Raw genomic sequence first — 15776 nt, 5'->3', positions numbered from 1 at the left:
GGCGGAAGAACCTTCTCTTTTTGACTTTGGCCTACTTCGCCTCGTCTTTTCTGTTGTTACCATTAAATGTTCTGCACACCTGATACCATGTTGTGTTCTGTGACCTTGCCATTGCAATGATGCACACTAACTGCTGGTGACTTAACTAGAATGATAATTTATTGATTAACACATGGAAAAATAACAAAAGAATACTATACATACTAGGTTACTTGAATTCTCTGGGAGCTCACTCTATCTGCAACTGTCCTGTTGTATGCCTTACTACCAACTGATAGGCATCTCATGTGACGTGACTGATCTCTGGCGTCACCAGCTGGTTGGAGGTCGCATTACTAACTTTGTACAGTACTATTCACAGGCATATCACCACATTCAGCTGGATAACCACACTCCGGATTTCCGTCACAGCCTGACCCTCTGAAAAATACGGGAAAATTCCGCCGCTTGATTTTACTTGTTGATAGTTTTCATGCCCGCTCACCGCTACACTTGTTGCAATGTTCCACACCTTCTGCAGTGTTAAGGTCTCAGGGTATGACATGAGCTTCTTTTTTTGCTATTTTTTGCTCCCTCTGCACCTGGTCATCCAGGAGGCTCCGGATTTGGCTGCCCCATCTATTTTCTTTGTGAGAACAAACAGTGAGAAAGGACTGGTTGAATCAGTGTCGCACAAGACATTTCTTTTTTTTCAAATCAAAACACTTCTTCTTTAAAGGGCTTCTAATGCTGAAGAATAGACTTATCCCTGACCTGTCATCTAATGGCAGTTCAAAAGCAATCCTTGCATCAGTCTGACATTCAGCAGCGCTGCTGGGCATTCTTCATATTACCTTCTCAGAGCACTTGTGTCTAAAAGACTGACATGTGATATTTCCATTTGTATTTTCAATCCATGACATCGCTGAAAAAAGATCTTTGTGTTAGCAGTATTCTCGTGGCAGTTGTATTCTTCTGAGCTCCTGTTCAGGTTTAACTGCAACTGGTAATCAGAATCAATGAGCGAAGGCCTTCTTGTACACTATATAATAAAACTCGGGATGCTATTTTAACCATTGCCTGCTCACTAAAAGTAACAATAAGAATAATCCGATTGAGTTAAAAGCTACCAGCTGGATTTTCTGAGATGCAAACCATGTCAAGCATTTGTGAACCGCAGGTTGGTTCAACTCATCCTGTAGGCCGATAATCCATTTACCCGAGAAGGTGGCCCTCAAATTAACACAGAGACCCAATGTGTCATGATAGAAAATGTTGTGTTGGGCGCTCTGGATCCGTGGAACACATACAGGTCACCAACACTTGAAATAGTGCAACACTATTTTATTGAGTCATTAACTGTTTAACACACTCTCACTGTGGGTTAACACGATATTAGCTTTAACTAAAGACCTTTGCCTTGTCCTAACCAGTCGATGCACTCAGCACACGGTGAATGTCTGTGCTGCAGGCTGTGAGCTCTGTCCTACTAGGAAGCTGCAGCTCGAATGAGCGGGAACTCTGATGCCCCCTGTCTTTATAGTGCGTGTGCTCTAACTGGTGATTGGCTGCGGTGTTGTGTGTGTTGATTGGTCCCACTGTGTGTCCATCAGTGTGTGTGTCTGCACCATGATATACTGGTGTATATTATGACATCCCCCTTTTATAAAAGAATGTACATGTGTGGCAATAAATAGTGTATGGTGAGAATGTCCCTAACTACGTGTGTGCGAAAGACATATTTACAGGACTATGTACATGAGAACTAAGCTATTTAAATGGGAAGGTGCCTGGTGCAGAAAAACAGGATGCAACAAGAATAACGAGATGAACATTTGAGGGCAGAACAGAACAGTGAGGGCAGCACGGTAGCCTTGTGGATAGCACAATTGCTTCACAGCTCCAGGGTCCCAGGTTCGATTCTGGCTTGGGTCACTGTCTGTGCGGAGTCTGCACATTCTCCCCGTGTGTGCATGGGTTTCCTCCGGGTGCTCCGGTTTCCTCCCACAGTCCAAAGATGTGCGGGTTAGGTGGATTGGCCATGCTAAATTGCCCTTAGTGTCCAAAATTGCCCTTAGTGTTGGGTGGGGTTACTGGGTTATGGGGATAGGGTGGCGGTGTTGACCTTGGGTAGGGTGCTCTTTCCAAGAGCCGGTGCAGACTCGATGGGCTGAATGGCCTCCTTCTGCTCTGTAAATTCTATGAAAAAATGAAACACTTTATACAAACCATGTAAATGATCAAACGGAAGAACAAAACAATTCAGAAAGTCTATAAGTCCACAAAGTTCACAAATTAAGTCTCTGAGGTGGGCGATGAATTCTGGTTGACCGCCTCAAGGGTGGGTCGGGAGCCGTCGGCTGAGGAGCGGGCTGGACTGCGTCAGAGTGAGGAGGATGCAGAGTGACAGGGATCTCTGCATAGTCCATGGCAGGGTCAGCAGGAGGGCGAGGCGACAGTGGAGGATCATGTAGCAAGTGTGGAACGAGACGAAGAGCACGTCGATTGCGGTGCCGAATGGAGCCATCCGGTAGATGAACCAGGAACGAGCGGGGGGCCACCTGCCGAAGGACAACAGCGGTTGCAGACCAGCCACCATCCGGAAGATGGATGCGGATGTTGTCATCTGGAGCCAGAGCAGGAAGATCAGCTGCAAAGGAGTCATGAGACGCCTTGTGCTGTGCACGAGACAGCTGCATCCGTCGAAGGACTGGAACGTGGTCGAGGTCTGGGACATGAATGGACGGCATCGCCATCCTCAGGGTACGACCCATGAGCAATTGGGCTGGCGACAGGCCAGTGGACAGTGGGGCGGAGCGATAGGCCAGCAAGGTGTGGTAGAAATCGGACCCAGCATCGGTAGCCTTGCAGAGGAGCCGTTTGAATATATGTACTCCCTTCTCCGCTTTGCCATTGGATTGGGGGTACAGGGGACTGGATGCCACATGGGAAAAATTGTACCGCCTGGCAAAGTTGGACCATTCCTGGCTTACGAAGCAGGGGCCATTGTCCGACATAACCGTGAGTGGGATGCCGTGTCGAGCAAAGGTGTTCTTACAGGCACGGATGACTGCAGACAATGTGATATCGTGCAACCATATCACCTCCGGTAATTTGAAAAGTAGTCCACATAGTCTCTACCCAGCACGTGGAACAGGTCGATGCCCGCCTTGGTCCAAGGTGACGTAACCAACTCATGGGGCTGCAGGGTCTCACGTGGTTGGGCCGGCTGGAAGCGCTGACAAGTGGGGCAGTTGAGCACTGTGTTGGCTATGTCTTCATTAATGCCGGGCCAGTACACTGCCTCACGGGCCCGTCGGCGGCACTTTTTCACGCCAAGGTGGCCCTCGTGTAGCTGTTCCAGGACGAGCTGGCGCATGCTATGCGGGATGACAATGCGGTCCATTTTCAGAAGAACTCCGTCTACTACCGCCAGATCATCTCTGACATTATAGAACTGAGGGCATTGGCCCTTGAGCCACCCGTCTGTTAGGTGGTGCATGACACGCTGTAGCAAGGGGTCAGCCGCCGTCTCGCGGCGAATTTGGACGAGGCGTTCATCCGTGGCAATGCCCCAATGCCGGATTGCCTGGCATCGGTCGAAATTTTGGTCTCTTTTGCTAGATCAAAGAAAGCTAAGACCGGGGCCGTGGTGACATTGGTTTTGAGTTCTCTCCATTCGGGCTCGTGGGCAGGGAGCCATTGGAAGTCTGTCGTCTTCCTGACCAGGTTCCTGAGAGCCGTGGTATGAGAGGCGAGGTTAGGGATGAACTTCCCTAAAAAGTTGACCATGCCCTGAAATCGGAGGACCGCCTTCTTGTCCTCTGGCGTTTTCATGGCTGTGATAGCAGCCACCCTGTCCGCATCCGGCCGCACACCCAACTGGGAGATGTGGTCCCCGAGGAACTTGAGTTCCGTCTGACCAAAAGAGCATTTGGCCCTGTTGAGGCGGAGGCCCTGCTCATGTATACGTTTGAATATGCGCTGGAGGTGACTGACGTCGACATAGACGCGAACACCTTCAATGCCTTCCATCATTTGTTCCATAATCCTATGGAACACTTCTGAAGCAGATATGATCCCAAACGGCATCCTGTTGTAACAATATCTGCCAAAGGGGGTACACAGTTTCCTGCTGGATTTGTCGAGCTGGATTTGCCAGAATCCTTTTGAGGCGTCGAGTTTGGTAAAGAGCTTGGCGCGAGCCATCTCGCATGTGATCTCTTCGCGCTTGGGAATTGGATAATGCTCCCTCATGATATTGCGATTTAGATCCTTGGGATCAATGCAAATTCTCAATTCGCCGGAAGGCTTTTTTACACAGACCATGGAACTGACCCAGTCGGTTGGTTCCGTGACTCTGGAAATCACTCCTTGGTGCTGGAGGTCCTGCAGCTGCTGCTTGAGGCGGTCCTTAAGGGGTGCTGGTAACCTGCGAGGTGCATGCACCACAGGCGTGGCATTCTGTTTCAATAAGGTCTTGTAGGTGTATGGGAACGTGCCCATGCCTTCGAAGACGTCGTGGTGCTGGTTGATGATGGCGTAGAGTTGCGCCATGAAGTCGGTGTCCTGAAAGGCAGACGTGTCATCAATAGAGAGAGAGTGAACTCTCTGAGCTGGGTTCAACAGCTTGCATGCCTGCGCGCCAAGCAGGGAGGCTTTCGAGGAGCCCACGATTTCAAAAGGAAGGATGGCTTTGCGTGACCTGTGCGTCACTTCAAGTTGGTATGAGCCTCTGGCAGCAATGGCATTGCCATTGTAATCCAATAGCTGGCAGGCTGATGGGAGGATGGCTGGTTTGACACGAAGGCTTTGGAAGTCAGACCGCGTAATGAGATTGGCGGAGGCACCAGTGTCCAGGTGGAATCGTATTTACGACCGGTTGACCGTCAGGGTGGCAAAACACTCATCGTCTGGATCGATGCTGTATACCGACATCGGCTGGTGTCTTTGCTTCGGGGACAGCCTGTTTTTTGTCACGATGCCGACTCGAAAAGGCGCCTTCGGGTCCTCGGTGTCACTGTTGTGTGGGAGGTCCACATCGGACTCAGTGACCGTGGATTGAATTGCCCGGACATTCCTGTAAGACTGGCTGGAGCGGTATGAGTTGGCAGGCTGAGCTGCTCGGCATAAGGCAGCAGAGTGGCCAAGTCTGCCACATCTTAGGCATTGTCGAGATTTGGCAGGGCATTGCTGTTTTAAGTGGGTGGAGCCACAGTTGCCGCAAGTCGTATCGTCAGCACGTTCGCTGCGCCACCGCGCATGCGTGGTGCGGTAGTGCGTGGCGCGCGCCTGCGCATTACGTTCTTCGATGTCGCCGTCCCCTCGTTCGGTGCGCACAAGCGTGGGAGTCCGCGAAAAGCGCGCGAAATGGCCGCCCTCATCCAGGCTGAAGCCTTGGAGTTGCTCAATTGCTCAGACCCGTTCCGCCTCGTGGGGACCTTGCCGCGCCGTTTCAGCCGCTTGGATGTGGGAATACAGACTCGTGGCGTTTTCGTGTAGGACACAGGTCTCAATGGCGGTCGCTAGGGTGAGCTGCTTTACTTTGAGGAGCTGCTGTTGTAGGTGGTCCGACTGAACACCGAAAACTATCTGGTCGCGTATCATGGAGTCGGAGGTGGGCCCGTAGCTGCAAGACTGCGCAAGGATGCGGAGGTGAGTGAGAAAGGATTGGAAAGGTTCATCCTTACCCTGCAAATGCAGTTGGAACACGTAGCGCTCAAAACTTTCATTCACCTCTACGCTGCAGTGAGTGTCAAACTTAAGGAGGACCGTCTTGAACTTTGTTTTATCTTCATCATCCACAAAGGTGAGAGAATTGAAAATGTGGATGGCATGGTCTCCGGCCATGAATAGGAGGAGAGCAATCTTCCTGGTATCCGAGGCATCCTCCCTGTCTGTGGCCTCAAGGAAGAGCAGGAAGCGCTGTTTGAATATCCCCTAGGTTGCCGGCAATGCGGAGCGGTGGCGGGCAGATGTTGTCCATGTTGCAGGATGACGGAATGCTGGCGGAAGGCAGATCACTTGCAGGTAGGTCTAAGAAGTGCTAATATCCCTCAACTCCTGGTATCATGTTGTGTTAGGCGCTCTGGATCCGTGGAACACATACAGGTCACCAACACTTGAAATAGTGCACCACTATTTTATTGAATCATTAACTGTTTAACATACTCTCACTGTGGGTTAACACGATATTAGCTTTAACTAAAGACCTTTACCTTGTCCTAACCGGTCGATGCACTCAGCACATGGTGAATGTCTGTGCTGCAGGCTGTGAGCTCTGTCCTACTAGGAAGCTGCAGCTCGAATGAGCGGGAACTCTGATGCCCCCTGTCTTAATAGTGCGTGTGCTCTAACTGGTGATTGGCTGCGGTGTTGTGTGTGTTGATTGGTCCCACTGTGTGTCCATCAGTGTGTGTGCCTGCACTATGCTATACTGGTGTATATTATGACAGAAAACTAATATAATCAACTACAGTGAGGCATGGATTTCCAATACTTACTCCCTCTTGTGTTTTCAGTTTTGCTGCTCTTGGGAGCTGGCCTTTCACACTGTGTGCCTGACCATTCATCTGAACACCTGAAATGAACCAATTAAGGATGTAAAATTAATGTACTGCAACTGTTACAACCTCCAGAGGAGAGAGCACCTACAGATATCAGCAAGAGTGAACAGCATTTAGGAACATGCATTATGGTTCAGACAGCAGGTTTGTTCAAACAGCAATGCTTTGAGCAGATGATTAGGTCTGATATAGGCCAACAGCATGCCATGCATAAAAGCAATTAATTTACAAGGCCACTGAAACATGCCACCAATGCATGATGAGTCTGCTGGAATTCAATGTTTTATAGCAAAGAACAGTGTTTGGCATAAGGTCAAAACCTACTTGCACTGAGGCTCATTAAATGCAGTTAAAGTGCAAACCCCTCCATTTTGACAGTAGTAATCACAAAGGTTCATTTTCTGGTCACATCGATCACTTTTAAACCCCACTGTGCATCTGCAGAGTTATAGAATATAAGTGATATTAAAATTCTGAACTGTATTATAATGTAATTTTATTGATCCCCTTCCCTGCTGCACCAGTTTTCTCGCAAACAAGGATGGTTCTAATAACCCTAATTAATTGAAGACTTACAGAAAGACAATTTGCCTCAGAGAAAAATTCACTTCAGTCCTTTCATCGACCATTTTCAGGTTACTGTTGCATGAGTGTGTGGTTAGTGCATATTTGGATTGTGTTTATTTAAATATCATGGATATTTGCACAAATAATTATATTTGTCCAGAAGGTGGCCTCAGAGTCTCAAGTTCAGAGGGCAAATGTTAATCTGGTTCCCAAGTCCTGATCGTCATTAAATAATCCCCAGTGGAAAGTATGCATGTTTGGACATGAAATGAGGAAAGACTGGGGTTGGTTGTGATTTCTCTGTAGTTAAAAAGCTTGCCGCTACTCACTATCTAGACTTTCAGACAAATATGGAGATGTGTACAGGGTATTGAAATATCCCAATTGTTAGTGCCTGTGAAACTCTTCTCGCTTAACTTGAGGACATCATTCAAAGATGAATCACAAGGGAAGAAACATTTGTAAATGTATACCAGGCAGGACTAAAATTACAATGATAACAAAATAACAAATCATGTTTGAGGTGCAATTAGATTCGATAACAATCAACAACTTGTGGAAAATAACATGAATCTGTTAACATTTTGACACAAGAGTTGCCCCTCACAAACACATACCAAGTCTCACACAAATGATCGGTGGAGAGTTCTGCTGTTTGCTATTTGTAGTGTAATTGTGAGTGAAATCTTTATGCTTGGCATTATTATTTTATTATAAATATCAAACCATGAAAATCTTCCCTCACAGTATCCTGCCAAGGTTGGTGAATGACATTCTTCCTTCTCGCTGTCCCTCTTCTAATCACTTCCTTCAACTTAACTTTTCATCCAAATTTCTGTTTGGTTCCTGATGAATTTCAGCTAACTTACTTCCTCTCTTTTCCTCGTTTTTCCTTTCTGTTTCATAAGAACATAAGAATTAGGAACAGGAGTAGGCCATCTGGCCCCTCGAGCCTGCTCTGCCATTCAATGAGATCATGGCTGATCTTTGTGGACTCAGCTCCACCCTCCGGCCCGTACACCATATCCCCGAATCCCTTTATTCTTTAGAAAGGTATCTAAAGAAGGAGCCTCAACTGCTTCACTGGGCAAGGAATTCCAGAGATTCACAACCCTTTGGGTGAAGAAGTTCCTCCTACACTCCGTCCTAAATCTACTTCCCCTTATTTTGAGGCTATGCCCCCTAGTTCTGCTTTCCCCGACCAGTGGAAACGACCTGCCCGCATCAAGTTTGTTAGGTGGGCAAATGGTAGTTCAAGGAATCCTTTACCCAAACTTGCACCCACCAACGCTGCTCCAGTAAGAATCCTAACACAGGTACATGGTCACCTTATGATTACATGGGTATCTTAGAGCAGCACGGTGGCACAGTGGTTAGCACAGCTGCCTCATGGCACCGAGGTCCCAGGTTCGATGCCGGCTCTGGGTCACTGGCCATGTGGAGTTTGCACATTCTCCCCGTGTTTGCGTGGGTTTCGCCCCCACAACCCAAAGATGTGCATGGTAGGTGGATTGGTCACACGAAATTACCCCTTAATTGGAAAAAAGAAATTGAATTGGGTACTTTAAATTTATTTTATTTTTAAAAATTATTACACGGGTATCTTGAGCGTGTAACCATGCGGCACCATAGCAGCTATAAGGCATTTGAAATAATTTCTTTCACCTCTTCCTCATGTTACAATGGTAGTTCTTTTTATCATTTCCTTTTCTTCCTTTCAATGCAAAATGCAAGTAAACCCTAAAGATTTATAACTCTTTATAAACACCCCACCCCCTCACCAGCATAGGTAGCATGCGCCGAAAGAAAACACAAAACCTGCAGGAATACAACGAGGACACCAGCTGCACACCAAAGACAAAATCGAGACAAAAAACAAAAAGAATACAATATCGCCAGCTGCCAGTGCCCCCTCCGCCTCAACAGCAGACCTACATTGGTGGAAACTCACCCAATGCGTGTGCGGGAAAGCATGTGTGTGCACGTCACTGCCTGTATATCAGTGAGAGTGTGCATGCATAAAGAGTATATAATAAAAAGAATAATCTTTATTGTGACAAGTAGGCTTGCATTGACACTGCAATGAAGTTACTGTGAAAAGCCCCTAGTCACCACACTCTGGCACCGGTTCGGGTACACAGAGGGAGAATTCAGAATGCCCAAATTACCTAACAGCACGTCTTTCGCGACTTGTGGGAGGTAATCGGAGCGCCAGAGGAAACCCACGCAGACATGGGGAGAAAGTGCATGCTCCGCACAGACAGTGACCCAGCCGGGAACGAACATGGGTCCCTGGTACTGTGAAGCAACAGTGCTAACCATACGTGTGCATGCCAGTTAGAGTGCACATGCGTGAGAGCGAGTGGCACAAATCACTGGAAAATGTCACACCAACATGGGGCACAACGGAAGAAGGTGAGAGAACACACCACCTCTTCTCCCGCACTGGTAATTTGCCAGGGGATGTGGCATACAAGCACACAGCTGCCAGGAAAAATAACAATACACTGCCAATGGTGCAAAATTGCGCCCCCACCCCTGCTATTTAACTGTCACTCCCAGGTCCGCAGCGGGCGCAACACGATGGTTAAACTGTGCCGCCCCTTTTGATCTTTTTGGGCACTTTGTAATCCAACTGCCATTGTTTTTAACCTTGAAACTATTTTCATCCCCCTGACCTCTTCCACTGTATCTCTCTGAATGCTAGTCTGAGCAGTGAAACTTTACACTCCAAATGTTGCCATTGTTTAATGTTTATTTTGGAAAGTGCACTGAATAGTCAAAATAGCTGAATTTCTTTCATTTACGTTTGAATATGTGTGAGGGGCAAAGAAAGAAAAAATGACGAAAGAAGAAAATTATGGAAGGATTATAAAATGGATCAACGGATGGGTGGGGAAGGGGCTAGGGGGTATTGAATCGTACATTTTTAGAAAATAGAAGCAGGTGTAGGCTATTCGGCCCTTAAAGCCTGCTCAGCCATGCATTATCATGGTGATCATCAAGTTCAATACCCTGATCCTGCCTCCCCCCTTAATCCCTTTAGACCCAAGAGCAATATCTAATTCCTTCTTGAAATTACACAACGTTTTTGCCTCAACTATCTTCTATGATAGTGAATTCCACAGATTCACCACTCTCTGGGTGAAGAAATTTCCCACACCTCAGTCCTAAAAGGTTTACCCCTTGTCATCATTCTAGTTCTGCACTCCCCCACCATCCCCATTCCGATACCATCGGGAACATTCTTTCTGAACCTACCCTGTCTAATCTTGTTAAAAGTTTGTAAGTTTATAATAATAATCTTATTTGGGGTAACAAGTAGGCTTACATTAACACTGCATTGAACTTACTGTGAGAGCCCTCTCACTCTTCTAAATTCCAATTAATACAATCCTAAATAACTTGAGGCATGATCTAACAGATTGGGGACAGAGTCCCATAATGAGGACTTTTAGCCTCTACAGTTCTCTGCAGAACTGCTGGTGACTTGTCGAAACCAAGATTTTTATTAATGTACATGTGGTCAGGTAATGATCAGATACAGAGCAAGCTATCATGGAGCTTCTTTAGACTCCCCTGGAACTACCCCTATGCACGACTGTCCTCATGTACGTCCTACAATCTTCTGAGGATCATCTGATTTGCCCTAACGTGTATCTGACGCCACCTGCTGGTGGGAGGTCACACTACTGCATACATGGCTGCATACATGGCCACCTGCTGGTGGGAGATCACACTGCTGGGTACATGCAACATTATCTACAGGCATATCACCATACTTGGGGCCGCAATTCGTCCCACTTCCTGCACTGAGGAGTTCCAGCGAGCAGAGAAGATTGGGTGGCCATTTTTAACTGACACCCCGAACTCTTGACCTCCCAACATGACCCCTAAACCCCCCAAAAGCCCCAACTCACCTATAAGGGGGTCCTCAGGCTTCCCCACAACCCAGGGCCTGACCCCAGCATGGGAAAATAGCCAGGCTGGCGATGCCCCCTGGCACATTAACAGTGCCAAGCTGGCACCCAGGTAGCAGTAATAGGGTGCCAGGCTGGCAGTGCCTGTCACATGCATCTCTGATTTCCTGTCTAATGCTATTTCCACGATTGCCACTGCAGTTTGGTGGTCTGTATACCACCCCTATGAATGCTTTTGCCCCTTGGTGTTTTTTAACTTGACCTATACAGATTCCACATTGTCCACGCTAATATCTTTTTTCAATAATGTATCAACATTTTCTTTAATCAACAATGCAACCTTGCCACATTTTCCTTTCTGTCTGTCCTTCACAAAAACTGAATAGACCTTAATGTTTAGTTCCAATCCTTGGTCACCATGGAGCCATGCCTCTATAACCCCAACTATATCCTGCCCCTTTACATCCATCTGCGTAACTAATTCATCCATTTTATTTTGAATGCTCTGAGCGTTCAGGTACAAACTCTTAAAGCCAGTCCTTTTAACGTTCCTTATCCCGTCCTACTATTTTTACAGTGTCTGAATGGAAGCTAATAAAAGCAGAGAAAGAAACATGGCACAAAATAGGAAATGTTTAGCTTCGTTTTGGAAAGTGAAAGTTTATTCATCCTCTTGTATTATCAACTTTAAACTTTTTCTGACTTCTACTCTTTCCAGTGTCCCTCTTGCACTTTTTATTCCAAATTTTGATCTAAATAAGGTGCATATGGTTATAGCCATTCTGATGCCCTTCTTCTGGCCTGTACTCCCTTGAATCATTCGGCTTTGATTTTTTTAGAATTAAAATAACCTTAACTCAAGTGTTCACCCACTGGCTCTGTCACTCTCCTGGCATTTGACAGGTATCTAGATCTTTTTTTAAATGATTCCTGTGGAACAAAACAAAATCTATCAACAGTAAGCTCCCTTTTACTGGCACCAATAACCTTGATGACATTTCAGTGGTCACTAAAGGCTTCTCCTGATTTTTGTGTCGTCTGAATTCATGAATTCCCCCAGAAATCAACCTAACCCTGATTAGCTTGATAATATGGTTCCTTTCCTAAATCAGTTGCTTTCCTCAAGTCCCAAAACTTATCCATCTTGTCCAATTTTTCTGGTTATAGGGCCCCGGCAGGGAATGGCCTGCCAAGGCCGCACTTAGCTGCATTTCCTGCACTGAGGAGCTCCGACGAGGGGATGTTTCTCAGTGCAGGAATGGCACGCCAATCTCGCGACCCCCAATGCAACCCCCAGAACCCCCCCAATGCCCCAACTCACCTGTTGGGGGGGCCCTCGAGTTCCCCACACCCTGTCTCATACTGGCAGGGCAACCCGGACCCAATCCCTGACATGGACAAAATGCCACCTGGGCACCTTGGTACTGCCAGCCTGGCACTTTAGCTGTACCCTTGTTACCTTGAAGTGTCACCGGGGCATCCTGGCAGTGTCAGGCTGATACCTCATGGCATTGCCAGGATGCCTGTATGGATGGCACTGCCAGGTTGCCAGTGGAAAGGTACTTGGGTGGCATCAGTAGTGCCAGGGTGCCACTCAGCCCAGGTACCAGCCACCTGGGTTTCTCCAATCGCTTGAGAGACCCCTTATTGCTGTTCCTCCTGGTCCCTGTTTGTGGGGACCAGTGCTGAATGGCGACCAGCTGAGGTCTCCTTGGCGAGGGCGGTACATCCCGGGAGGCGGTTCGATCTGACATTATCAGAGTTAAGTGAGTTTTGAAAGGCCTCTCCTGGGATCTTCCGCCCGCATCCCATCCCGATTCCAGTGGGACACGGCCAGTAAATCATGACAACAGGGGCAGCATGGTAGCATAGTGGTTAGCACAATTGCTTCACAGCTCCAGGGTCCCAGGTTCGATTCCCAGCTTGGGTCACTGTCTGTGCGGAGTCTGCACATTCTCCCCGTGTGTGCGTGGATTTCCTCTGGGTGCTCCAGTTTCTTCCCACAGTCCAAAGATATGCAGGTTAGGTGGATTGGCCATGCTAAATTGCCTTTAGTGTCCAAAATTGCCCTTAGTGTTGGGTGGGGTTACTGAGTTATGGGGATAGGGTGGAGGTGTGAGCTTGGGTAGGGTGCTCTTTCAAAGAGCTGGTGCAGACTCGATGGGCCGAATAGCCTCCTTCTGCACTGTAAATTCTACGATTCTATAGTCTCATTTCTAACATCAATGATGTGCAGGTTAGGCAAATTGACCATGGTCAATGTGTGGTGTTACGGGGATAGGGCAGGGGAGCGGTCTGGGTAGAGTGCTCTTTTGGAGGGCCGGTGCAGACTGGATTTGCTGAATAGCCTCCATCTCATTGTAGGGATTCTATGGATTCAGTGGAATCCCTCCAATACCCTTTATGATATTGGCTAGCAGTTTGAAGGTTATTTTCATTCCAGTGACGATAAATGGGTGAAAGAAGTGTGTGCTATTTCTTAATATAATATCTGCCCAACACACCTGATGCCTCCTTCAGTCTGAAGCACTTTGAGCAAATTTGATCTTTGTTGGTATCCTCTGTGAATCCATCATCAGAGTTGCCATGCACATTTTTATTGATGTCTCCATCCTTAATCCTGCTTTATCCATTGACCTTGCTACCCCCACTGACTTCAAGTGGAGCTTTAATTACTCCTTCCTTATAAAATTGATTCCATCAAGCTCGGTTTCTTCTTTTACATCAAGGTCATTTATATTCCTTCATGCCTATGTGAGCTCAAAGTCTGCTCAAGAGCTATACTACTCTAATATATTGAGAGATTGCTCAAGGATCTCTTGTGTACTTCTGAATAAGACTGAAAAAAAAAAATGACACTTCCACATTTAGATTCTCTCTTCCACCTTTTATGATTGGTACTTTTTACTAATTAATGGCATGTTCAATAATCTGTTGAGATTTTCTCTTTTGCCCTATTCCTAAGTTTCAAATATCCTACACCTTGCGAAATCAAGATTTGTTCCACAATCTCCTTTCCCAGAATCTCACAAATTGATGAATTATTTTCATCCCTGGGTCATTGTGTGCTCTTACAGCAATCATTTAAAAAAATTTTAAAAATAAATTTAGAGTACCCAATTCATTTTTTTCCAATTACGGGGCAATTTAGTGTGTTCAATCCACCTACCTTGCACATCTTTGGGTTGTGGGGGCGAAACTCACGCAATCACGGGGAGAATGTGCAAACTCCACACGGACAGTGACCCAGAGCCGGGATCGAACCTGGGACCTCGGCGCCGTGAGGCAGCAGGGCTAATTCACTGCGCCACCGTGTTGCCTTTCGTATAGCAATCATGCACTTAAAACCCAAACTTGGTTTCTCATAAGAAAAAAATTACTATTTGTGTCAATGATCTTATGTTGCTGGGAAGTAAATGGTGGGCCCACGACCTTTGCAGCATATTAGATTTAGAATTTGCATTATGTGAAGTAAAGAAGCTCTTTTTTTAATAAAACATGTAATTACCAATGATGCAAACATGCACCTGGTTATTGGTTCATCTTAATTTTCAATGCAAGGAGTTTTGAAATTAAGTTAGGAACACCGGAGATGAGTATCGTTCTTAAATGTTACCATTTTTTCAAAGTAAACTGTACAAACTAATTAAATGACCAAGCTGGGAAGCTTTCATAGTGCACAAAACAGCCGTTATGTGGAATGCTTGTCTGAAAATGTTGGCCCGAGTCTTGCTAGAAATTGGGCCTTAGTCCTCAAGTGCATAATACCAGCAAGCGACGGATGCCATACTGGCCTCCAATTCTTTTTAATAATCTTTTTTGTCACAAGTAAGTTTACATCAACACTGCAATGAAGTTACTGTGAAAATCCCCTAGTCGCCACATTCCGGCGCCTGTTCGGGTACACAGAGGAAGAATTCAGAATGTCCAATTCACCGAACAGCACGTCTTTCTGGACTTGTGGGAGCAAACCGGAGCACCGGGAGGAAACACACGAAGTCACAGGAAGAATGTGCAACTCCACCCAGACAGTGACCCAAGATGGGAATCGAACCTGGGACCCTGGAGCTGTGAAGTAACAGTGCTAACCACTGTGCAACTGTGCCGCCCACAGCTTTCCAGTCAGGCCCTCAACAAGATAAGCTGTGTCTTGATGGGAGAAGAGCACGTCCTGACAATGACCCAGAGTGTCGCAAATCAAAAAGTAAGTTAGGCATTAATGAATGCAGCTTTTCATCAGTGGCCTCAGAGGACCACTGATTAGGCCACTGTAGATCTGTAAAAGCCAAGTGCAGCCTGCGTGGTGCATACTCCAGTCATTTAATGCAGAATTTTGTAAAATACCCAGGAGAGTCCTCACTAGCATATACAAGGAATCCTATATACTCAGATGGACAACAAGGGCAGATATTCTTTGGACATTGTGATTCGATTTTCCCAACGGCACCGCAACCCCCCCTGCGAGTTTTGCGGCGGCATGATAGAATCCCGTTGCCAGCGAACGACGCATGGCCGAGAATCACGCGACTGGTGGAATGGAGAATCCCACCCATGTACTTTGGTGGAGGTTGGACACATAAGAATGTGTCCATAAACCCATTTCCCCAATGCTAATTTTTTGCCAAATAATGATGGGCTCAAGTTTTCCTCAATAAATTCTCCTCCTCAAATATCATGGTTAAATTAGAAAAGATGTGGGGCTAGATTCACTGTTTTTGGGACTATGTCCCCACGCCGTCGTAAA

General features: G+C 46.7%; 1 protein-coding gene across 1 annotated transcript in view; it reads right to left on the bottom strand.

Annotated features, from left to right (window-relative positions):
- The window catches only part of LOC140406652 (low-density lipoprotein receptor-related protein 1-like), a 1475832-nt gene that overhangs the window by 14085 nt on the left and 1445971 nt on the right, over nt 1-15776 (bottom strand). Inside the window, exons 79-80 of the mRNA XM_072494659.1 lie at nt 6870-6983; nt 6483-6559 (exon numbers count right to left, since the gene is read on the bottom strand). Coding sequence (XP_072350760.1) covers nt 6483-6559; nt 6870-6983 — 191 coding nt within the window. The remainder of the gene's footprint in view (nt 1-6482; nt 6560-6869; nt 6984-15776) is intronic.

Source organism: Scyliorhinus torazame, chromosome 2, assembly GCF_047496885.1.
Source record: "Scyliorhinus torazame isolate Kashiwa2021f chromosome 2, sScyTor2.1, whole genome shotgun sequence".
NCBI classification, from domain to species: Eukaryota; Metazoa; Chordata; class Chondrichthyes; order Carcharhiniformes; family Scyliorhinidae; genus Scyliorhinus; species Scyliorhinus torazame.
Note: the sequence above shows the minus strand (reverse complement) of the source record. Positions and strands in the feature narration are given on the sequence as shown.